Source organism: Plectropomus leopardus, chromosome 2 (assembly GCF_026936395.1).
Source record: "Plectropomus leopardus strain MGB_pleo_1.0 chromosome 2, ASM2693639v1, whole genome shotgun sequence".
Classification (NCBI taxonomy): Eukaryota; Metazoa; Chordata; class Actinopteri; order Perciformes; family Serranidae; genus Plectropomus; species Plectropomus leopardus.
Genome location: NC_142177.1, coordinates 3,386,497 through 3,412,510, shown reverse-complemented (window position 1 = coordinate 3,412,510; position 26,014 = coordinate 3,386,497). Strand labels below are relative to the sequence as shown.

Sequence of the window (26,014 nt, the reverse complement as noted above, 5' to 3'; positions counted from 1 at the left end):
CTCTGTCCTCTGAGTGTGCCCTGAATACTGCTGAGTATTTCTGAGATGGCGATTTCAGAGACTGAGCTTGAGAAGTTGATAAATTTCCTTTATCTGACTGTACAAGTGGAATTACTGTGTAATTGCTGTGTAAATTACTGTGGAATGTACAGGTAAGGTGGGTTAACATGTTTCTTCCACTGGTATGATGTCAACAGATGAAGCAGAGTGAGACTCAAAGTGTTGTCCAGTGAGTGCAGCTCAATGTCGTCTCTAGAGGGATTTATGAGCCTAACCACAGTTGCACCATTTTGAACTTCACTGAGGGAGTGTGCCACGATAATGTCACAGACTGGATTGGGCATGAAGACTCCACAGTCAGTTGGCATAGGAGAAGCAGGTGTAGCCGGTAACACAGGCTGTGATGAGGGTTTCACTCATAGCTGGAATCTTAGTAGGTGCTGGCACAGACACATTACAGCAAGTGGCCACTTCATGTCCTTTAGGCAGTAGGGAATTTTTATGTCCAACAGTTGCAGTAATTTCTTTTTTAGATCAAGGAGGGCATGATGTTTTTCCAGAAAATCCCAACTTAATATGATCCTCTGAGAACTTCAAATTCCTGCTTCCAAAGTCTGATTCCAATGGTTATCTGTCCTAGGATGTCCAGGCGCTGGCCATTGACTGCACGAGCAGGTACAGAGGAGGCTGTCATGGGGCACTTTTTCAAAGCTGGATGAACGTTTCAATGGAGACAAAGGAACCAGAGTCAATTAAAGCGCACGCTTCAGTACCTTCAACAATAGCCAAGATGTTTGAGGAAACAGAGCAGTCAGTTAATGAGTCTTTGTCATCAAGGGGAGGTATCATTCTGGGGCTGTGATACAGTAGCTGATGTTTGCCCCTTAACAGCAGCTAATGAGAGTTTCCCTGTCTGGTGGAGCTAGAGTGTGCGGACCTTTCAGGAGACTGAAATTGAACACTGCCCCGAGTATGTGGACTTTGTTTCTCCGCTGAGCTGTATTATACATTCCATTAAATTACATTATTACATACCTTACACTAGCTTTGATTGCCTTTCTGTTCAAACATACCTGCCAACATTAACGTTAGGCTGTGAAAAAGAGGTGACTTTTTGGGGCCCTAACATTAACGTTAACAATGCATAACGTTAAAGTTGAAAACGTTTTATGTTTCAGATAACATTCCGTAATGTGAATAAATAGCATGAAATAATGTCAGGTAATGTTCAGTAGTAAAATCCTGTTTGTATTTTCAGGTGAGTATATTAAAAAAAAAATCCAGAAGAAGAGAAAGATAAGGAGAGGTTCAATGTTATAAATTTATTTTGATGTTATGCCCTGAGTTTTGAAGGAAAAGATATTATACTGATACTATGTTGATAGCGACTGGTATAATATTTAAATGTTCCAACCTGTGTGATAAAATATTGGTTTTGTGAGAGAATCTAATGTTACTCATTCTCAATGATATTATACAAGTGGGCAGGCAGGGGTAGTGGAGGAGGTGAGTGGAGGAGCAGAGCAGGAAGATGCATCTTACAGGAAAGTAAAGTGAAGGAGAGAGCAGCAGGGAAAAAGAGAGCGGAGGAAGCGAGAGAGGAGAAAAAAATAAAAAAACAGTCCATTATTAGAACCATCTGGACCAATAGTATTAATGAGAAACATGCACTATTTCAGTGAACTTCTTAGTGTCAGGATGCATTCATTTACCTGAAACATGCCCTCTCAAGCCTTCCAGTGGTTGCATTTCCTGATTTCACATTGTTATTATCCCTTAACATGGATGCTTCATACTCTGCTATTGATGCTGTGCTATCTCAAAGACAGGGACAGCATGAGAAAGTCATTGCATATGCCAGCCATGATCTAACAAAAGCAGAAAGGAAATGATCAACCTACGACAGAGAACTCTGGGCTTTTGTCTGGGCAGTGCGTCATTTTTGCCACTACCTTTACAAGCAGCCTTTTGTTATTGTCACAGACCACAAACCCTTCTTGGGCATCATCGACAATGACAGAACAGGTTTTCATGCACGCTGGGCTCTTGCACTTGATCCTTTTGAGTGGACTGTAATTCACAAACAAGGCAGCAGCCACGTCAATGCAGATGCAATTTCACGTCCCCCGGCTGACACCAGACCTACAGAGCAGAGCACCTCACCTACACTGCTCCAGCCAGCTCACATCCGGACAAAAGACACTCAAGTCCTACATTACCACAGCTTCCTGGTCCAGACTTGCAATGTACTACACAATCTGTCTGCTCCACATTTGTGCTTCAGCTACCAGAAGAAGATCTTAAAAAAGGAACAGCAACAAGATTCCACACCTTCAGAGGTCATTAACTGGAAAGTTATGGAGCAGAAACCTCCATACTAGTGCATGAGAAAATGCCCACCTGCTGAGAGCACTTTGGCAAGAGCACCACAGATTTACTTTTCATAATGGTTTGGTTTCTGTCGTAAAGTTTTCAGTCCATCCATTAAGTCAGTGTTGCATCAAATTGTTGTCCCCCAGGCCTTACAAAACACTGTTCTAAAGTGACTGCATGGAAATCCAGCTACAGATCATCTTTCTGCTGATTAAATTCTGAAACTTTCTCAGCAACTGTGTTACTGGCTATTCGTGTCACTTGACATCAAGCTGTGATGCAAGCAATGTGTACCATGTGATGCAAGACAAAGTCCTGTACCTCACCAGAGAGCTCCAATGAAAACCATTGCTGCTACTGAGCCATTCCAAAAGGTCACAGCTGATATACTTGATCTTTTCATCATAAGTCATGCCCACAGGTATGTGGGTATTGTTCAGGATTATTTCTCCACGTATGTCAACTTCTACGCCAATCTAGAACCAACACTCCACAACATTTGCAAAATGTTTGTTTGAAAACTTCATATGTGAACATGGCAGTTCTGAAATGCTGCACACAGATCAAGGACATCAGTTTGAGACTGACTTAGTGAAACACCTGTGTCGACTGCTGGGCATCCAGAAAACGCAAACCAGCCCATACCACCCTCAGTGTGATGGCATGATTGAAAGATTCACCAAAACACTCATTGACCAGTTCGCCAAATCACTGCTCTAGCAGCCTGGTGAATGGGATGACTGCCTCAACCAAGTTGCCTTGGCTTACAACACCAGCCTCACTCTACAACGGGTTTCACCACATTCTTCTTCACACATGGTCATGAGGCCAGGAGGCCTGCCAACCTGCTGTTGCCTAACAACACACCATCCTGATCTACCCCTGGTTCTCCTGCTGACTATGTTGCACAGTTGACCCAGAAATTTCATTCAGATTTCAGTTTTGCTGCATGGAACAGAGACTATGCACACAAACAGCAAAAGTATGACAAATGTGTTAAGCACACTCCCTATGTTGTTGGAGATCTTGTGTGGTTGAATAACCCCACAACATCGAACCAAGAACTCACTCCCCACTGGAAAGACCCCTTTCAAATATTGGAGTGCCTTGGATCTGATGTGGATTCTCCTGGGCTGACATACAGGATTCATTACCTCCTGGATCAGTCTGACAAGTCCCATGTTGTCCATTATAACCGTCTCAGACCTTACAATGCTCCTTTGCCGGATCATGGACATAAGACACATGACTGAGGTTCACCTTTGCAGCTTCAACTCTCCTGCTTGACTGCATTGTCAGGTGCTTTGCTTTAAAACTTAAAAAACTGCGGAAACAAAGAGCTGCAACATTACTGGCTCCATCATTGGCCCCCATATCCCTCAGCCCCAGATCCCTCAGCCCCAGCCCCAGCCCCGACTTCAGCCCCAGTCCCAACCCCACTCCCACTTTCCCCTTTCCCCTGCTCTTGGGGCTCAGTTGTCGTCTGCTTCCCCTATTGGACAGTCCCACACTCCCCCCTCTGCCACTCCTGGTACAGACTCTGGTTCTCCATCTTGACCCGGCAGACGTCCAGTTAGAGCTCCCAGATACCTTATGGACAATGTTCTAAAGTAAGACTGTTGCTTTGTTCTCTGTGGTAGCAGTCGTTTGTTTTGTTTACTATTGTGAAACGGGGACGTTTCTTTTGTGAGAGGGGGTGGAAATGTGAGGTTTAGAAGTTAATGTAATTCATATGTTTGAAGTAGTGCACTAAAAAATATATATATTTACAATGTTTCAAAAAATATATATTTACAATGTTTTAAAAAAAATCTATTTACATGTGTATACACAGTTTCTATTTACATATTTACATGTTTAAATATTTATATAAGCAGCTTTAAAAATGTGTGAAGTATCCTCTTGAATCTACCTCTGTGGCTCTTTGTACATTTACCATAGTCAGTCCTTCTAGCTTCTGATTGGTTAGTAAAGTCACATGTGAGGAAATAACTAAAAGTGCGGGGAATGTTGTTGTGAGGTTATGGAAGCGTGAAGAAAAGTAAATTGCTGCTGAACAAAGGCATCCGTCTCCTTCCTGCTGTTTATTCCGACAAAGAGTGAACCACCACATATCGAACCCTCTCGTACACAAGCATTGCTTAGGTACCTTCCTCTCTCCTCTTTCTCTCTCGTTCTGTCAGGCTGCGCTGTCGTCTGTTCTGTCTTGCCTGTCTTGGTTGCGCCACAGTAAACCCACACAGTTAAGCGATGCCACTTCCTGTGGCCATTTTTTAAAATCAAAATAAAGCTAATTTCAGCTTTGTTTAACATTTCGTGACATTTAAATTATTATTTTAAACTCTGATTATGGTCATGTATATGTATGTAATGTATATGTGTGTGCATGTACACATATTCATTCATACTATATACTTGTTCTAACATCTGAAAAAAAAATCCCCCAAAAAACATCATTCTCAGGAGTGGCCAATTTAATTTTGTTGCGGAAGTCCTGCATCTTATATATCTTTTTCTTTCTGCGGACTGTAGTTTCTGATAACTGTTTGCTCATAAAGTCAAAGTGCATAACATTGTTATGTATGATGCAACTCTTATGTTCTCCTATCTTTTGGTTTAGTCTGTGTACTTTTCTGAACATAAATATTATTGCTTTTCATGGGAATCTTACAAAATAGACCATTGTCGGTGTTAGATGTGATAAAAGCTGTAAAAAGGAAACGTCTGCATGGACAGTTATTTACAACCCAAGGGGCTGTGCAAGTCTTAGTGTAAAGTCACCTCAAGCATTTCCTGACTGGTAATGTAGCTCAGTCACAATATTGACATGTCAAAGGTTGTAAACGTATGCTTACTCTACCATAATACACATTATGTCAAAGACCTTTTTCAAGGTTCAAAGATTTCTTGTATGGAAAACTGTGCTAAAGGTCTCTTTTTTTCTCTCTTGTTTCTAAAAATGCCCAGCCCCAACTCATTGCTTCATAGCAGCTATTATTATTTTCTCTCTTTTTTTGTGACTATGTCACACCACTCTGTGCATCCTGGAAGGCCCTGGCTAGTTCTAAACTTACCTCCGAATCAGCTGAAGATTATTGTGGAGTTGAAAAACAAGCTGCCAGCTGTGGAACATCTTGATGGACAATGGTCATGGCCAGTGCTCTAACAAAAGGAGACAGATAAAGTAATCAAAGCAGGAACTAGAACAGGACAGCCTCGAGCTATATTAACTCATTTTACAATGCATCACAGTTTATGTGTACCCCCTTTTGATATTAAGTGTCACATGCTGAATAATTATTTTTTAAAATTTAAATCAAAGTTTTTCACCAGTTGTAGCTATAAGACGCACTTTACACTGGCTGCTCATTTTACACCTTAAAGTGCTTTATTCAGCACAAAATTTTGAACTTCTTTACGTAGGTTACTTGCTCAGTAAATAATCTAGATGTCTATTTTTAAACTTTCATGTTGTACATCTTCAATAAAATGGACATTCCTGTTGACCTGGTGGTTTCCAGTGCACATTATGTAAACCAGGGGTTAACTAATTACAGCTCATGTACCTTCACAGAAAGGTTCCAACAATATTGTTCTAAGACAGTAGTCTGATACAGATTCTTTTGTATCTAAGCTGCTGACTGACAACATTTTGCACAAGGTTTAATATCTTTAAATATGACCGCAATAAGCACTCTTTGTTTTTCTCAGGGATGTGTGTTCTGGTCAAGATGGTAAAACCTCTGATGCAACATTTGACATGAAATTGGCTACTCCTTTAACCTGCTCCTGAAACTTAGCTCTTCGTAGCCATCACAGGTGCATCACTTGGACCCTTGGACTGATTCTGGCCTATGGGCCTTATGTTTGACACCACTGATGTAAACACACATCCCGGACTCATTGTTGCCTTCTCGCTCCATGTTTCCTGAGTGCATCTTTATTTCCATTATAAACAACACAGTGACTGCAAAATGCCAAAAAAAAAGGAAGAAAGGTTCTCCAAGTTGCTTGAATAAAATGCTTTTATTAAGTCATTTATTTGTTTGTTTCTTCTTTTTTTTATTTAATAGTGATAACATTTAGGGCAAATGGATATCACAACATGGCTTTACATCAGTTTCACGTTCGGTTTCAATGATTAAACAGTTATTACAGACTCCAAATGTGTAAAATTATGAAAACCATGTAGCAAAGGGTGAAGTCATTAATTTACTCTATAAGGCAGAGCAATAGTGAAAATAAGTGCCAAGTACTGAATTGGAATAAAATGAAACCAAAACAGAGGTTGGAATCAGCCTATGTGTGTGTTTAGCAAGATAAAGAAACTATTAATTGATTTTTTTTAATGATCAATCATTTTTCAATTGATTAAAAGTTATTAATGAATTAGTTTATAGGTGATATTGTAGTCAAGTCACCATGACAATAGTAACAATAAGATACACATTCAAACAAAGCAAAAATATGAGGACTATGCTCCACAGTAAAAGGTCATTTTGGCTGATGAATGACTCGATAATCAACATTCCGTTTAGTGACCTAAATTATTGGTTTGTGGGTTGAGTGCCTGCTGTGAACAGAGGGCAGCACTGAGTGAATTGTTGTCTACGTATCATATGGTTCAGACTTTGAAGGATCTTATCAAAACATGTCTCTAATAATCATAATTTATTGCCCCAATTTATCAGGGGCAGCTACACCTCCTCCTTTCTCTGTGCACAACTAACTATATAAGAGGCAGAACTTTGCTGCTGGTGTTTGGGTCTCTCATCAAGTCCCAAGGTGAGTGTACAAAAGAAAACAATTCCTCCAAGTATGACTTATAATTGTTATTATGTTGAGAATAGTGGCTTTTGTTGTTGCTTCACTCACTGACCCTGGTTCATTTTTTGTCCTGCAGTTATCCAGTGAAGTTGTGAGAAGTGAATTCAAGATGAGCAGGCTTACAATTCTAGCAGGTATTTTTTTTTTAAAATGTGATACTGTATGCATGTATTTCTCATCACTGACAGACTATGATATATATCATTTTGTCATCTTGATTGTTTATACTGTACTTTTGCTATGTTGGTCTCTTCTGTACTCATGTCGGCATGTCTGTCCTGAATCTTATCACCTTAAGTGAATCAAGGGTCTCAGGGCCAGAGGGTGTATATGCTGTACAGATTGTAAAACCCTTGAGGAAAATGTATGACTTTGGGCTTTATCAATAAAATTAGGTTGACTTGACATAGTATATTTTTAGATTTCAAAATGTATTTTAGTTTCTCTAACCATTTCTTCTCTAACCCTATACAGGCTTATGTCTAGTGATATGCCAGCTGGGTAAGTCGTAATACTTGATCAACCAGCACTTGATTTAGATTTTCGCTTGTATAAAATTACTTGAATTAGTGCTTATTTAAAGTTTTCCCCCTCCAACACAGGATCTGCCACCCAGATGGTGTGTTACTTTACCAACTGGTCCCAGTACAGACCTGGTGAGGGGAAGTACATGCCACAAGATGTGGACCCCTTCCTGTGCACCACCTTGATCTACGCCTTCTCCATGATCAACCATAACAACGAGCTGGTTACCTATGAGTGGAATGATGATGTCCTCTACAAGTCCTTCAATGCCCTGAAGACTAAGTAAGTGGCGAAAGTTGAAATAGGCTAAACTGCATTACCTCTGCAGAATTTTAGTGCCTTGGGCAAAAAAAAGCCATCATGCTTGCTTAAATTAGGACTTTGCTGACACAAGACCAAATCCCTAAGATTTTCTCTACTGTAAAAAGTAATTGCACTACTTGCACTACTAGCCTCGACAATACATTGTTCTGAACCTTTGTTTTGGTAACCTGTTATAAGCAACAGGCTTGACCAAAGTGTGATGGCATTGTCTTCATTGTCAATCCTCTGTGCTGTTTACAGAAATCCACACCTGAAGACTCTTCTGGCTGTTGGTGGATGGAACTTTGGTTCACGACAGTGAGTAACCATAATATTAATAATATTATTATAATTATATCATAATTTAAACCATAATGTATCACATGCTCATACACAAATACAGAGGACTGTATGTTACTTATGCTTTTACTACTGCATTCTTTTACTACTTGCATTCTGATTCTTATATGTGACAAAATGCAAAATTTTGGTTACTATCTTATTGTCCAGTCCCAATCCCATTTTAAAAAAAAAAAAAATTACCATTCAGAAGAGTGTAGTAAGTGATACTGTCTGAACAGTTTATCAAATAAGACAACCCTTCCCGACCCTGATGCGTCATCAGTATACTGGCATTAAAGAAAACATATGCAACTTGAGTTGCCGGACATTGTGATTATGCCATCTAATGCAGTGGTTATATTTTCAGGCAGCTTTTTGCAGTTGTCAGGATGCTCACAATTTGTATGCAACTTAAGTTTCACACTATCACTTGATGAAGTGAGTTATCACATAAAAAAGAGCACTGCTTATTACCAGGAAACTAGTATTGCTCTGTAGGCTAACATCCTACCTTGTCAGACTTTAGTAGTTAGCTTATTAGCTACCATGGCATTAGCCTACTGGCAATTTCTTTTGTTATGGTTGTTATAAAGAAACGGACCAGATTATATTGTAATGACAGTATAATAAGATAATGTGATGGTTGTTGTAATTTTTAATCAATCTATAACAAAGAAAATACATTTCTGGGTTTCTTGTGTTTGGTTTCTCGTACAGACATCTTGCCGATGATTTTTCACAACAGCCAGTCTGAAGCATGCCCCTGAAAAGTCTCTGTCTGGAGGGCCACAAAGCCCTTGCACGTTGTTCTAACCCACTGTCCCAACAAGAATCAGGACACTCTACCCTTAGACTTTAAAGCGCAAAACAGAGTAGTAAGGGTTATGTGGGACAAGACATGTACTGGGGTTTAACCTTAGTTGATGCTATCTTTAAGAAACAGCACTGCCCCTCCTGTAGTACTAGTTTACTGTGCGTTTTGTACAAATCAACCAGTGTGGTTTGCTAGCTATAAAGCACATATGTAAATATTTCAAATGTATGTAATTAGCAACAATCAAAACCATTCAAAATATGAATCATGCATGCCATGCACACTGCGGTCAGTTATTTCCCAAAAGCTAAGGGCTGCTACATGCAAAAGGCTGTTTGGCTACTTTACAGAAACGGCTTTTCGAGCATACCAAGTATGATAACAGAACACAATCATCCCTGCAGGTTCTCCATCATGGTGTCCACTCCAGCCAACCGTCAGAAATTCATCCAGTCTACCATCAAATTCCTGAGAACTCATGGATTTGATGGTCTGGATCTGGACTGGGAGTACCCTGGTGCTCGTGGAAGTCCTCCAGAGGACAAACAGAGGTTCACTCTGCTCTGCAGGGTGAGAACAGATTTCTCTTCCTTGAGTCTCACGATTCAACTCACAGCTTTTATTGTTTAGTCAAAGTCAAAGTCAAAGTCAAAGTCAGCTTTATTGTCAATTCTACAGTATGTACAAGACAAACAGAGGATTGAAATTGCGTTACTCTCAACTCTCTGTGACAGAGAGTAGACATAAATATATATATATTAAAAGAGATAAATAAAAAAACTGTACAATACAAACAATGACACATTAAAAATAGTTATAGTTGTGCAAATGTATATGGTAGTGCAATTAGAAAGAAAGAAGTTAGCTTATCGGCTGGTGGTGATTAAAGTGACTGTGTGTTGTTTTCCTGAGGGGAGGAGTTCACTTCGGTGAGAGTTTTTTAGAGTCCATGGTGCATACGTGTGTGTGTGGGGGGGGAGGCACAGCAGGGGGGAACATTTCAGACTCCAGGGTGTGTGTGAGGGTGGGCGCGTGGGCGTGTGTGAGTGCGTGTGTGAGTAGGGGTGGGGTGGGGCAGCAGGGAGTTGTAGTCCAGGTGGTGCGTGTGTGTGGAGGGGGGGCAGAGCAGGGAGAGATTTCAGCGTCGGGGGGGGTGCAGAGCAGGAGAGGGGGGTGGGCAGAGCAGGGATGGAGTTCAGCATCCTGACAGCCTGGTGGACAAAGCTGTCCCGCAGTCTGCTGGTCCTGGCCCGCAGGCTCTGCAGTCTCCTCCCTGATGGCAGCAGGCTGAAGAGGCTGTGTGACGGGTGGGTGGGGTCACTCACAATGCCAAGGGCTTTGCGGGTGAGATGAGAGGTGTAGAGGTCTTGGAGGGAGGGGAGAGAAGCACCGACGATCTTCTCAGCTGCTCTCACGATGCGCTGGAGGTTCTTCCTGCAGGATGTGGAGCAGGCGCCGTACCACACTTTGATGCTGCTGGTCAGGATGCTCTCGATGGTGCCTCTGTAGAAGGTGTGCATGATGGGGGCTGGGGCTCTAGCTTTCCTCAGTTTGCGGAGGAAGTAGAGACGCTGGTTCGCTTTCTTGGCCAGCGATGTGGTGTTGATGGTCCAGGAGAGGTCCTCAGTGACGTGCACACCCAGGAATTTGGTGCTGCTCACCCTCTCCACCGTGGCATCATTGATGGTAAGAGGAGCGTGCTGGGGGCGTTTTCTCCTGAAGTCCACAACAATCTCCTTCGTCTTCTCCACGTTCAGAGAGAGATTGTTGTGTTCACACCACAAGGTCAGGCGGCTCACCTCGCTCCTGTAGTCCGTCTCGTCGTCCTTGCTGATGAGACCCACCACAGTTGTGTCATCGGCGAACTTGACGAGGAGGTTGGAGCTGTGCGACGGTGTGCAGTCGTGGGTCAGCAGAGTGAAGAGGAGGGGGCTCAGCACACATCCTTGGGGGGCCCCCGTGTTCAGTGTGGTGGTGCTGGATGTGTTTCTGCCGACCCGAACTGCCTGAGGTCTCCCAGTCAAGAAGTCCAGCAGCCAGTTGCACAGTGAGGTATTTAATCCCAGCTGGTCCAGTTTTGTAATGAGCTGTTGCGGGATGATTGTGTTGAATGCTGAGCTAAAGTCTATGAGCAGCATTCTGACGTAAGAGTCCTTTTTGTCCAGATGTTTGAGGGCTGAGTGGAGGGCAGTGGAGATGGCGTCATCGGTCGAGCGGTTGGGCCGATACGCAAACTGAAAGGGGTCCAGGGAGGGTGGGAGGATAGTCTTGATGTGTTTCAACACTAGCCGTTCGAAGCACTTCATGAGGATGGGAGTGAGTGCTACCGGACGGTAGTCGTTGAAACAGGAGGGCGACGACTTCTTCGGGACAGGGATGATGGTGGTGGTTTTAAGGCATGTGGGGACAACAGCTTGGCTCAGCGAGATGTTGAAAATGTTCGTGAAGACATTCGTGAGCTCCCCGGCACAGTCCCTCAGCACACGACCAGGAATGTTGTCGGGACCAGAAGCTTTGCGAGCGTTGACCCTGCTGAGTGTCCTCCTCACACTGTCCGGGGACAGTGTCAACACCTGGTCGCCAGGAGGGGATGGAGATTTCTGTGCAGGTGTGCTGTTTTGTGCTTCAAAGCGAGCAAAGAAGTCATTTAGCTTATTTAGCAGGGAGGTGGAGCTGTCACAGGTCTGCGGTGGGGGCTTGTAGTCCGTAATGGTCTGTATCCCACGCCACAGGCTCTGCGCGTCCCTGCTGTCGCTGAAGCGATGAGCTATCCTCCTGGAGTACAGCTTCTTGGCCTCTCTGATGCCGCGTGACAGGTTGGCTCTCGCTGTCCTCAGGCCCTCCTTGTCTCCTTCTCTAAAGGCAGCGTTTCGAGCCTTCAGCAGCCTGTGGACCTCTCCTGTCAGCCATGGCTTCTGATTGGCCCGAACAGTGATGGTCTTTGTTACTGTTACATCATCGATGCATTTGGTGATGTACGCAGTGACAACATCTGTGTACTCCTGGAGGTTGGTGATGTTGTTGCAGGTGGCACCCTGTTTAAACACGTCCCAGTTTGTGGTGTCAAAGCAGTCCTTAAGTTCCTCCAAGGACCCTTCAGGCCACACTCGCACCTCTTTCAGAACTGGTTTGGTGACTTTAACCAGTGGTCTGTATGCTGGCATTAGCATAATAGTGATGTGGTCAGAGGCGCCGAGGTGGGGGAGGGGAAGGGCCTTGTAAGCTCCTCTCTGGGTGGTGTAAACCTGGTCCAGTGTGTTGTGTCCACGTGTTGGAAAGTCTATGTGTTTGTGTAGCTTCGGAAACACACTCTTTGGGTCTGCATGATTAAAATCCCCAGCCAGGATGAGGAAGGCATCTGGGTGGGCAGTCTGCTGCTCACTGACGTGTTGGTACAGTTCATTCAATGCCTCGCTCCTGTTGTTTTCACTGGAGCTTGGAGGGATGTAAACAGCAACAAGCAGTATGGCTGTAAACTCCCTCGGCAGGTAAAAGGGCCGGCATTTAATGACCATGAATTCCACCAGTAGTGAGCAGTGTTTGCAGATCACAGCAGCGTCACGGCACCAGTCATTGTTGATGTAAACACAGAGTCCCCCGCCGCGTGTCTTACCTTCCTCAGCGAGAGCTCTGTCTGCTCGATAGCAGCTTAGCTGCTCGAGCTGAATGGCGTGGTCCGTAACGCTGTTGTTGAGCCAAGTTTCCGTGAACACACAAACACAGCACTCTCCCACAGACTTCTGGGTTGTCCGTAGAAGGCGTAGGTAGTCCAGTTTATTATCCAAAGAGCGTACGTTCGCTAGCATGATGGTGGGGATAGCCGGCTTGTGTAGGCTAGCTGCTAGCCTGGCTCGGATACCTCCGCGCTTACCCCGCCTCTGCTTCCTCTGACGCCGCTTGTGTCGCCTCCACTGTGGGCGAGGTGCAGGACTGGGGGTCGGTGGAGTAGCAGGCCTCCGGAGCAGACCGCAGTCTCGTAGCTCTTCTTCTTGCACGGGGTTTAACTTGTGAAAACTGGTCCTGTCGACATTTAGCAGAAACGCCCGACTGTACTTGCGCTTGTAGACAGGTAGACGCAACGAAGACGAACAAAAACACTGTGACTCACATGACGAAAAGCACAAAAACTCTGTCACGTTGAGAGAGAGAGAAGCCGCTGCGTGTGCACGCGCCGCCATCTTGAATATCAATTTTATGTCAATTTTGACATCATTTCTTACTTCCCGGCTGGTCTTTATTTGCAGGAACTTGTTCAAGCCTTCGCAGCTGAGGCCAAGTCCACCAGCAAAACTCAGCTCATGCTGACTGCTGCAGTAGCTGCTGGAAAGGGAATCATTGATGGTGGATATGAAATTGCTGAGATTGCCAAGTGAGTGTTTTGTCATGAATACCCCATTGAGAGAAGAAACCAGGAGTTTTACAAAGGATTTTTCAATGACTATTTCTTTACCCTCTATCCCCAGGGAACTGGATTTCATCAATGTGATGACATACGACTTCCATGGAACTTGGGAGCAGTTCACTGGACACAACAGCCCACTGTTCCGTGGATCCCAGGACTTTGGTGACCTCATCTACTTTAACACTGTAAGTGGACATCAGAAACTGAAGAAAATGAATTACAAGGATACCTTTTTCAAGACTATTACTTGACCTCTTTCATCAATATTTGTAGGACTTTGCCATGAAATACTGGAGAGACAACGGCACCCCAGTGGAGAAGCTGAGGATGGGATTTGCCGCTTATGGCCGTACCTTCCGTCTGACATCATCACACACTGGCGTTGGAGCCCCAGCTAGTGGCCCTGCATCAGCTGGACCATTCACACGTGAAGCTGGATTCTGGTCCTACTATGAGGTACAGTTTAGATAGAACCCCCAAACCACTGATGTGTAGTATACATTGACTACATTGGCATTTAATGGCTTGTGTGAAGACAAAGTACAAATTAACTGTAAAGCAACACCAACCTCATGATGTCTTTGGTCTAGATCTGTGGATTTGTGAAAGGAACCACCATTCAGTGGATTGAAGACCAGAAGGTACCTTATGCCACCAAGAACAATGAGTGGGTGGGATTTGACACCAGGGAGAGCTATGAGATCAAGGTAGATGGCACAACAACTCTGTATGTTTTAACACATTCACAGCTAAAATATTAATACCAATTTTGAGGTATATATATTTTTATTTGCCCCAACAGGTGCGTTACCTGCAGGAGCAGAAGTTTGGTGGTGCCTTTGTGTGGGCCCTTGATTTGGATGACTTTGCGGGACGATTCTGTGGAGAGGGCAGTCACCCTCTGCTGGCTCATCTCCGCAAACTTCTTGATATTGGTAAGTCCAAAGAATTTTTATGCAGATGATGTTAGACTATGGTCAAGACAGATAATAATGTCTGCCATCTTTATTTGTCTGGTGATAGCTAATCATTAGTCTACCCCTATTATGATCTTATTTTATATCAGTATTTTATTAATTTTAATTTTATATAAGTTTATATAAATTCTCTTTGGCTACCATATTAAACATTCTAGCTTAGTTTAATCTTATCCTCTTATAATTAAATCTTGTTTAAAATGGCATCAGGTATTTTTGTTACCAGCTTGGATGGGTATCTCTCAACTAGACATGTAAAAATGATCAAAATGTACCTTTAAACAGGTACTTTGACGGGTTTTCCATTACTTTACTGTAAGCCTTGACAATGAGCAACGCTCTTAGTAACTTACTGAAGTAATAAAGTAATGTATATTGCTGTCTGTCTCATTAAAATCATAGTCAGTGTGTGGAAAAACATAAATAAACATTTACTTATCTGTTTCAATCTCCTCTCTCTTTTTCAACCATTCAGAGCTGCCTCCACTGCCCCCTACCACCACTCCAGAACCTGGTGCTAGCACCATATCCCCTTCAACCACCACTACCACCACCACCACCCACGCCCCGGGATCTGGCTTCTGCAATGGCAAACCTGACGGCCTGTACGCCAACCCAGATGACAAGAAAAGCTTCTACATGTGTGCTGGTGGCATCACCCACGTGAGGTACTGCGGAAATGGATCTGTCTTTGATGACAGCTGCAAGTGCTGCGTCTGGCCTTGAGCCATGAGTGGAGACAATGTGTATTATAACTGATGCAGAAGTCTACTATTAAGCAGACTGTTAAAGTTCTCTTTGTCCTCTGTAAACTATACAATCATTTATCTAAATGAGTCTGTTTTGAGTCTTGTATAAAAATAATGTATGTTCTTGTGAAATATGTAACATAGATCACAGATTGCAAATAAAAGCACTGAAGTACTTTAGTACAAGTTGTTGAGCACTGGCTGGTCATTTCAAGCTATGTATGGTCTTATATGTGAAAGGCTGATGGGCGTGAGTAGAATATTTTTTCGCAGTAATAGTGACACATGTACAGTTTTTTGGTATGAGGAGAATCTGAAGATGCTGACGACACTTAACGATTTTTTGTTGTCACCTTCCTCCAACATTTGTATAACCTGTCACCACTGCCTTTAATGAAAACAAGACCAGGCCTTAGTGAGGCTACATTTACACTACAGAGCTTAATGCTCAGTTCCAATAACTGTCCCATGTCTGATCTTTCTGTCTGGACTGCTCACATTCATGTTTGAAGTGTTCCATATCTGATCATATCTGAATCAGCATGAGCAGCCATCTGCCTTGAAATACCTCTCATTCAAAGAAAAACAAAATGTCACGTTTGCAAAAAAAGGTACTTTTATGGAAATAATAAATTACTTCATGGTGCAAGTTTCACCTCCAGAATGATCACCATAGTAGGAAGGTCCAAATATGTCATTCTGCCTATTAAGTAGCCATGTGTTTCTGTTTGGTGTTTTTGGAGAAATAGTCCTTTGGAGCAATATGGCATTTGTTTTTGGGACAGATTAAGCTTTCAGTCCACTAGTTCTATTAGCGTTGTTGTGAAAGAAGGTCGCAAAAAGTCGGGGTCTCTTAAAGTAACTGTTCCACCGAAACCCCATAATAAGCAGAGGAATGTGGGAATAATTGGAACCGGTACTGAGAGCAACATTGGAGTGGTGACAACAAAGCTGGTGAATGTGTTTGCCACTAGGTTCTCTCCCACTCTTGATGCAGACACGCTACGTGACTATTTATCTGAGAAACTGGAGAATGAAACAGTGATGTGTCGGAAGATCGAGTCGACCCGTAGCAGGTACGGCTCATTTCACATCACTGCTGAATGTAACAATGTTGCTGATATGTACGATCCAAAACTCTGGCCCGCCAGGACTTATGTTCGCCGCCATGGTACACCTGCAGCTCCACACGAGAGCCAGTCTGCATAGCAGCTGCTATGATATGAAGTAATCTCCCTATGAACATCTGTGTCGTGTCTTACAATGCGCGTGGGCTGCGTGTTGGCCACAGTGAAACTGATAAATCACGCCGTGTTGTTGTGGACAAATTGATGGAGAGATGTGACATTCTGTGTGTCCAGGAGATGTTGCTGGCTAAACAAGATCTGGAAGGACTAAATTCTATACATAGGGACTTTCATGGGGCAGGTGAATCAACAACTGATCTAAGTGCTAAAGTCATCAGGGGGAGGATTCCAGGCGGGGTAGCGACGATGTGGAATAAAAAATATGACCAGTTGGTCAATGTTATAAGATTGGGAGTTGACTGGGCTATTGGGATTGAGCTGTGTTGTAATGATAAGAAGATAATAATTTTGAATGTCTATACGCCATATGAGTGTATACAAAATGCGGATGAGTATCTCAGTAGATTGGCATTTATCATGTCTTTTATTCAGGATAATCCTGCTACTTGTATTTATGTTGTTGGTGACATGAATGCTGATGTAACTGATGCCAACTCTTTATTTGGTAATCATTTAATTCTGTTTTGTTCAGACAGTGGATTGATTTTATCTAGTAAGGTACTATTGCCAAATGATAGTTATACTTATATCAGCGAGGCCTGGCACTCTACTTCCTGGCTAGACCACTGCCTCTGTACAGTGGATGCCCACGACTCCATTGATATGATGAAAATTGATTATGATCTGGCTACTACAGACCATATACCTTTTCTCATGGTGCTGAATACAGGCAACTTACCAGTGTTGGTGCCTGTGGATAATGGCATTGATGTAGGGAAAATAGATTGGTCAAAATTGTCTAAGAAAGATCTTAATAAATATGCCAATCATTCTGATGTATTGCTGGGTAATATTAAGGTCCCAAAAGATGCCCTATTGTGTCGGGATATGAACGATAAGAATGTACAACACTGTAAGGAATTATGTTCCCTGTATGAAGCTATTGTGGAGTCTCTCGGTATCTCGAGCAGGCCCCTATATAAATATAAGACAAAAGTGTGCAATGCTAAGCCAGGCTGGAAGGATCATGTAGAAGAGCTCCATGAAGAGGCTCGAAATGCTTTTAAAAAATGGGCTGAGTCAGGCAAAAGTAGGCAGGGCCCCTTGTTTGAGAATAAAAAATGCACTAATACTAGATTTAAATATGCACTTCGCTATATTAAAAGAAACGAAAATACTATGAGGTCAGATTCACTGGCAAGGAAGCTGCAAAAAAATAATGTTAATGACTTCTGGAAAGAAATAAAAACTATTAATAATTGCAAAACATCTCTTCCATCTAATATAGATGGTGTGAGTGGTTCTGATGAAATTTCACAGTTGTGGCAGAAACAATATTATGAACTGTTAAACTGTGTAAAAAGTAATCTGTTTGCAGTGGATAATGTAGAGTTTAACGATGATGTTATTGTCACTTCTGCTGAAGTCCATGAAGCAATATTGAAGTTAAGAGATAATAATTCTACAATTCTACAATTCTACAATTTCATTTAGCAGACGCTTTTATCCAAAGCGACGTACAACACAAGCAAGAATTTAGACTTAAGGAAAAAACCCTTAGTAAGTGCAAAAAGTGCTTCAGGTGTGATTGGTCACAGGTATTGCCGTCTAGTGGCAGAAGAAGTGCCGCACAGCCCCCACCCCCACCCAGTAATAAGGCCTGTGGTCTGGATAATATTACAGCTGAACATCTTAAGCTTGCCAGTAAGAAACTGTGTCTCCTGGTGGCTTTATGCTACACAGGTTTTTTTGTCCATTGAGTGTTACCTGAATCTATGCTGTCTGTTGTGTTAGTACCAGTTATCAAAGATAAAGTGGGGAAGCTGAACAGTTCAGATAATTACAGGCCCATAGCTCTGGCTAGTGTCATGTCCAAAGTACAGGAGACAGTTCTACTATGTAGACTTGAGAGGTACGTCCTGTCTACTGACAACCAATTTGGTTTTAAACGAAAGCATGGCACTGATTTATGTATTTTTGCATTAAAGGAAATTTTAGATAATATAATAGGCAAAATTCCACAATGTTCATGTGCTTTATTGATGCTTCTAAAGCATTCGATCGTGTTAATCATGAGAAACTATTTGCAAAATTGTCTAAAAGTGGGGTCCCTGGTTTTTTAATTAGAATCCTGGTTTATTGGTACTCACATCAGACAATGAGAGTGAGATGGGGGAATGTAACATCTATTCCCTTCCATGTGACCAATGGTGTTCGCCAAGGCGGAATTTTGTCTCCTTTTCTTTTTAATATGTATATGAATGATTTGTCTTTGATTCTGAATGCATGTGATACAGGCTGTAGGGTTGGTGATTCACTAATTAATCACCTTATGTATGCAGATGATTTGGTCATTTTTAGCCCATGTAGTGCTGGTCTCCAACCGCTTCTGAGAATATGCACACAGTATGGTACTGACTTTGATATAAAATACAACGCTAAAAAGAGTAAGATCATGATTGTCAGAAGTAGAGAAGACAGACGGTCAACCTTCCTTGACTTTTATCTGTCTGGCACTGCACTTGGTGCGTGCAGTGAGGTTACATATTTGGGCTATGTTATTGCAAATGACCTGTCTGATGACCAGGATATTTATAGGCAGCGTCGGAAGCTGTATGCACAAGCGAACATGTGCTCTGTTTCTATGAAGATCTCACTCTTTAGAGCGTATTGTACACCTTTGTATACTGCCTACCTGTGGTGTCGTTATAAACAAGACAGCATTAGAAAACTCACAGTGGCCTACAATGACAGCATGAGGCTGCTGCTGAGAGCTCCAAGAAGCTCCAGTGCAAGCCATATGTTTGTCAGTGTTGGGGTACCTACCTGTTCTGCTGTTTTACGTAACCTGATGTGTAGGGCATCTGAGTCAGAAAATGACACAATGCTGTTTTGACTAACCCTGTATGCAGTTCTGTGAGATTTTGTTCCAGACTGTGGAACCACTGGCGAACTTGTCTGTATGTTAGACACTGAACATTGTGGAAGGCTCTGTTTTTGTTTTGTTGTTGTTGGGGTTTTTTTGTTTGTTTTTGTGGTTTACTGGGTTTTGTTTGTTTGTTTGTTTTTTCCCTTCTTCTTTTTAACTGTGATATGGATCCCACTGGGTCTGAAATAAAGAATAAAGTAAGTAAAGTATTAGTAGCCATTGCTGGTGCAGTGGAAGCCACTTATAGTGATCAACTGCTTATTTGGATGAGAGAGCTTGGGAATGAATCATTCCCAGACAAATACTGTTTAAATGATTCGCTTCCCATGATACTTTGCCCTGCTGTAATCCTTCTGCTTCCAGCTGGCTATTTGAGGCAGGTGCTGTGTGCACATTGAAATCATGATGGTAAAAAAAAAAGTCATTTTCTCTCATGAAAAACATTGTCTCCTCAAAGCATATGGCTCCTAGTAATGGAGACAGAAAAAAAAGTGCACAGATAAAGCACTTGTGATTGAGAGAGTTGCCATGTGGGTTGATAATGCCCAGTCACATGTTCTATTTTGAGACAATCAACAAAATTCAGCAAATAGCAAAGTTGCCCATTTCATTACTTTATATTCGTGTAGTTAATATACAAATTTCAATTACATAATAATCTGCATGAGAAATAAAGAAAATAAAAGGCAAAAAAGTGTCTGGGAGTCAAGCCCTATTGGCTAGTGCCTGGGGCAGCTTACTGCAGCAGTGGTATGACAAGTGCAGCCTTTTGTTGTTTCAACGTACTGCTCTGACACTGTATGGCAAGTGATGTGCACCTGCGCAGTAAGGTATAATGAGGCAAAACCATAAATGTATTTGAAAAAAAAAAGAATTCTTATATGACCATTCCCACAACGGTCCTATTGGCCAGTGATCTGATGGAAAAAATCAGATCTGTCGAGCTGCTTATCATTAAAATCAAACCATAACCTATATGTGGACAAATAAACAGCTCACCTCTAATGTATACAAGCCTATACCATCTGAAAGGCACATGATGTAAACACACACATACCTGGTTTGATTCTTGTAAAGACTGATTGTAAAAAGGCTCTCTTTCTCTCTCGCCCCATCTTGCTGCATGGTGCATCCTTATTTCCACTATAAACTACACAGTGACTGCAAAATGCCAAGTTTAAAAAGTCATGGTAAAATTCTCATTCACACTCATTTATTTGATGCACTTTTAAATTTAGAATTGGTAACAAAGAGATCGGAGAACTTTACCTTTATGTCAGTTTTTATGTTTCATTTTATGCTAAATCAGTGATTTAGCATAATTATGACCACCATGTAGCACAAAATGATGTCATCAAATTGCTTGTAAATACTTCAAATTACTTATGCAAAGCAAAAGTGAGAATAGGTGCCAAGTTTTTAATATCCATAATTAATCAAACGACAGCAGCATAATTCCACCTCAGTATGATAGACTGTGTTGCAGTATCTGGGAAGCAAAAGAGGGATGACAGGTGTGACCTGCAACACTAGTAGCTCTAGTGTGACATATAGCATATACATTGGCAGCGCTCTCTAAACAATAACAACGGCACAACATGCCAATGACATTCATTTACTGTCTCTGTTATATTGGGGATGACGTTATCCTCTGCTGGAAGGGTAAGGAGCTCCTAAATCTCATTGTTTTCCCAATTTGCGGACATGCTCACTGCTCACCTTTAAGGTAGCCACGAACTGCTAATAGCTACTTTATAAATCTCTGGTGAGTGGGATTCCCGCATAACACGTTGTCAAAATGCCAAACATGTCCTGCCCAGGGTTCCCTCCGCCAACTGTCCTGTTTACACAAACTCCCTTTCTACTCTGGTACTACCTTCTGTGGGGACTAAACAGTAGAAAAACTCTGTCACCCTATTCCACACTCAGTGTAAAAGGAGCTAATGTCTCTTGATTGTTCCTTTACTCCGACACAGGATCTGGCACCAGGATGGAATGCTACTTCACCAACTGGTCCCAGTACAGACCTGGTGAGGGGAAGTACATGCTGTAATATGTGGACCCCTTCCTGTGCACCACCTTGATACTCAATCATTGACCAAACAATGAGCTGGATACCTATGAGGAGTTATGAAATCCTCTACAAGGCTTTTAATGCCCTGAAGATCAAGTAAATGGCCAGAGTTGAGATAGATTGTATCACATAAATGAGAGGCCAGAAGTCAGGCTGAGGTGCAGTACCTCTGGAGTTAGCAGAATTTCAGTGCCTTGCACAAGAAATTATCAGTAGGGTAATACCTGCTGAAACAATGACTCAATCCCAGAGATGTTCCCTACTGTAAAATGTAAAAGATGTAGCAGGATTTAGGATCACCTTAAAACTTAATTTCTTCTAAAACTACGTTTAAGAAAAATAACAATAAAGTTACCTTGTACCTTGTATATTATCCACTTGAGCTTTAATGATATATTGTTCCAGAACCTGTTACAAGCAGCTACAAGTTTGAACAGTGTAATGGAAATATCATGGACTCAGTCCCAGATATTTTGTCTATTATAAAAAGTAATTGCACTACTTGAGCCTCAACAATACATTGTTCTGAACCTTTGTTCTGAAACCCGTTACATGCAACAGGCTTGACCAAAGTGTGATGGAATTGTCTTAACCAACCCTCTGTGTTGTTTACAGAAATTCCCAACTAAAGACTCTTCTGGCTGTTGGTGGGTGGACCTTTGGTCCACAACAGTGAGTAACAACAACAATGTATCACATGTTTATACACAAATCCAGGCTGCACAGAGGTATGTTATAAATGCTCCAAGCATAACATTCTTGAAACATCCCAAAAGGACTCCAGTTAATTCTTAAGAGTAACAAAATGTCTATATATCTATAATTTTGTTTTTGTTGGTAGGTAACTGTCCAGCAGGCCAATTTAGATGATGTTATCTTTAACATAGGTAAACCATGTTGTTTGCTAGCTATTAAGCTCTTATGTAAAAATTAAAATGAATTATTCACATAACACATTCCCAATCAAAACCATACCTTACCAAAAACTGATCATGCATGCTTTTCCATCTCCAGTTAGTTCCTTCCCAAAAGCTAAGGGCTGCTAAAGGCTAAAGACTCTTAGTCTACTTTATCAAAAAGATTTTTGGATCGTACAATGTATGATAACAGAGCGCAGTCTTCCATGCAGGTTCTCTATCATGGTGTCCACTCCAGCCAACCATCAGACATTCATCCAGTCTACCATCAAATTCCTGAGGACTCTTGAAGGCCTGGATCTGGACTGGGAGTACCCTGGTGCTTGTGGAAGTCCTCCAGAGGACAAACAGAGGTTCACTCTGCTCTGCAGGGTGAGTACAAATTTCTCTTGATTAAGGTCCTTGCTCACACTCCTTGCTACTGTTCAATGGTTCACATCAATTTTGACTTTATTTCTTACTTCCTTGCTGGTCTTTATTTGCAGGAACTTGTTCAGCTGAGGCCAAGTCCACGGGCAATCGTCAGCTCATGCTGACTGCTAAAGTGTCTGCTAGGAAGGAAACCATCAATGGTTGATCTGAGATTGACAAGTAAGTGAGCTGTCATGAATCCCCTGTAGCAATTACATAAGTAGATATAACAATTAGTGTTAATTAATTATTAATGGTTAATCAATAAATTAAGTTCACCCAAGTCCTGGGTGACACATGAATTGGTATAAAGACGAAGGAGAGTGATGGGACTTACAATCAGTTTTATACTGAATAACAGAATTTAAAAACCTTGGAGCACCACCCATCAAAATAGAAAGGTTGATAGCCAATTTGTCTAATTTATTAATCTAGTCTCATAAACTGAAGGCTGCTTCAAAGTTCTTTTTATAAAAGTATATTGTCACATGACATTTCAATTGAAGCACTTTTTTATTGTGAATATAAAAATTAGTTATTTGGTCTCTCAGGTCTGTCTGGCGGTTCATTGGGTCTTTGGAGAAAGCTCAGTTATGAGGGTTGTTTCCCACAAGAATTATTAATTTAGTAGAAATGTTAATCTGTGATCATAAATCATTCTTGATTGCTGACTCTCTCCAGGCCGGATTGTTAGTTCAACTAGGCACTCACCCTCCATCAGTGATTCAGAGGTCACGTAAACAATTTCTGAGAGAAATTTCAGTTGTAGTTAAGGATTTTAATATTTTCTTATGTTCAGCAATTGTCATCATTATCCAATACAACATCCTGAGAGAGAAATTTGCAATGTCTGTTTCTTTCCTCCCTATCTACAGGGAACAGGATTTTATCAATGTGATGTGATATCAATGTGACCTTTGGCTTCAGTGGAGCTTGGGAGCAGTTTACTGGACACAACAGCCCACTGTACCATGGATCCCAGGACTTGGGTGACCTCATGTACTTAAACACTGTAAGGTGTGGTATTTAATGGCATGTGTGTAAAGAAAAAGTACAACTGTAAATCTACACAAACCTTATGATGTCTTTGGTCTAGATCTGTAGCTTCCTTAAAGGCACAACTATTCAGTGGATAGAGTACCAAATGGTTCCCTATGCCACCAAGGACAGTGAGTGGGTGGGATTTGACAACAAGGAGAGCTTTCAGATCAAGGTAGGTGGTACATGAAATCTATATTTTATCACATTCACAGCATATCTAAACCAATTTTGATTTATTTTTGCTCCAACAGTTGCATTACCTTAATGAGAAGACGTTTGGTGATGCCTTTGTGTGGGGACTGGATTTGGAGAGGACGGCCACTCTCTGCTGTATTATCTCAACCGTCTTTTTAATAATTGTAAGTCCGTGGCATTTTTATTCAGATGTTATTAGATTATGGTCAAGACTGAAAGAAATGTCTGCCATCTTTAGTAGTCTGGTTATTGATTTGTATTTTCCCTACTGTTTTCCTGTTGGAAACCTCATGGTTAAAAGTATTACAATGGCTATCAGGAATAATTAATATAAATTGCAAATAATCATGTTAGAATATAATGATATTTATCCCAACCTATCTATCCTAACCTACCTTGCCTAAATCTGCTCTTTTTTACATCTTTAATTTAAAAAGAAAAACTATAAAATCAATCGAGACTTTGTCTTCTGTGAGCATTGATCACTCTCATTGGCTGTTAAACACTATAATGTCACAGCTAAAAAAGGCATTACTCTTTCTGTCACAGCTACACATATAAATAGATTATACAGTTGACCTGGCCTTCAAAGCAAAATGGCTGACAACAAAAAACTACTAGATGATGGCCAAATCATAAAAAGGTAACTGAGGGACAAGAGAGGCCTTCCTGACCACAGACAAAGGAACAAAGCAAACATGTCCAGTGGGACCTTTGAGTTTCCTCTGTGTGTGTAGTTATGTTTGATAGCCAAGCTAGAGTACATGTGTACTTGATCTATGCTGTATTTAAGTGGCAGGTAACCACAAACAAATAAAACAATAAAACTCACTGAATAACATCAAATCAATACATGCATACGTACATTGACATAAGCTTAACAGTTTTGCTTAGACCGTATTGTTACTGTGCCATGAATGGAGCAGAGAAAGCGATGTTTGGAGTGTTGCTTTTGTTAGCTGAAGGTTGCCCAATGTCGATGAGCCTGGCTTTGAAGAAGTCGGTAGTCTTTTGCTGTGCTGTATTCAGATAGGAGCTGCTCTTTGACCTTACAGAGTTAGAAGTTTGGCACTTACACGGCTTTGATCAGCTTTGCTTGGAAAGTTAGCTGGCAGACTTTGTGTCTGGCTGCTGGAGCAAACTTCTTTACCAGAAAGCTGCCTGAAGAAAGACATTGAGGTTCTGCAATAAAAGCAGACAATGGAGTCGAAAGAGTATTCTCTGCTGTTCTTGCAACAGCAAGGTGTGAAGGAGTAGAAGAGGGGCAGGTAGCTCCTACCGCCCCAAAGACTCTCCTTATTGGAGGTCCCAGGAGAGAAAAACAGAAGAATTCAAGAAGTTTAGCCTTCATTTGCCTGGTGACATCACAGGGTCACGTGCCACAGGAACCAAAACCAGTTTTGGGACACTGAGTTAATTTGTTTTTTATCAGAAAATCAAGGAGGAAGAGGACACAGCTGTCATTTTAAGTGGCCTGAAGTTAGAGGAAATGTCACTTTACAGATATTATATTCTCATACTTTAAAGGGATACTTCATTTTTATTTTGTGAGGCAAGACATGACAGGGGTAGGAAATGTGTACAGATGAAGAGTGTCCTGTCCTGATAGCGTCTGGAACTCCCTGTCGCTGAATGACGTAAATAGAACGTTTTGCATCATTTGACAAATTTTGGCATGCAGATGGCAGGGAGCTCGAGGGGACTGGATGCACGAGGGGGGACATCTTAACGTCATTAATCTGCAGGCACTCTCCATACTGTGGCAAGATAGACAGGGTTGAAAATTAGCAAAATTTCCCTTTAAGTCTTATTTCAGTAAGTTCCCAACTTAAGTAAGTCCCAACTTGAACACGAGGAAATCTCTCAACTACATACATATAATACAGAA

General features: G+C 41.7%; 1 protein-coding gene and 1 pseudogene across 1 annotated transcript; both read left to right on the top strand.

Moving 5' to 3' along the window:
* The first annotated feature begins 7,130 nt into the window (after window positions 1-7,130).
* LOC121950069 (acidic mammalian chitinase-like) lies at window positions 7,131-15,498 on the top strand. The gene is made up of 12 exons (XM_042495982.2): window positions 7,131-7,158; window positions 7,277-7,334; window positions 7,675-7,701; window positions 7,803-8,007; window positions 8,290-8,346; window positions 9,589-9,754; window positions 13,429-13,553; window positions 13,648-13,771; window positions 13,860-14,042; window positions 14,177-14,293; window positions 14,389-14,521; window positions 15,039-15,498. The coding sequence occupies exons 2-12, from the start codon at window positions 7,310-7,312 to the stop codon at window positions 15,287-15,289; spliced, it is 1,413 nt and encodes a 470-aa protein (XP_042351916.1). The 5' UTR covers window positions 7,131-7,158; window positions 7,277-7,309; the 3' UTR covers window positions 15,290-15,498.
* Window positions 15,499-16,356: 858 nt separating this feature from the next.
* LOC121951251 (acidic mammalian chitinase-like) lies at window positions 16,357-25,383 on the top strand (annotated as a pseudogene).
* The last annotated feature ends 631 nt before the right edge of the window (window positions 25,384-26,014 follow it).

Excerpts from the sequence above, each read along its gene's own strand:
- LOC121950069 (XM_042495982.2), top strand. The coding sequence starts at position 7,310 with ATGAGCAGGCTTACAATTCTAGCAG. Across the intron at positions 7,335-7,674 it reads CAGGCTTACAATTCTAGCAG|GCTTATGTCTAGTGATATGC; the intron begins GTATTTTTTTTT and ends AACCCTATACAG. Across the intron at positions 14,522-15,038 it reads CCGCAAACTTCTTGATATTG|AGCTGCCTCCACTGCCCCCT; the intron begins GTAAGTCCAAAG and ends TCAACCATTCAG.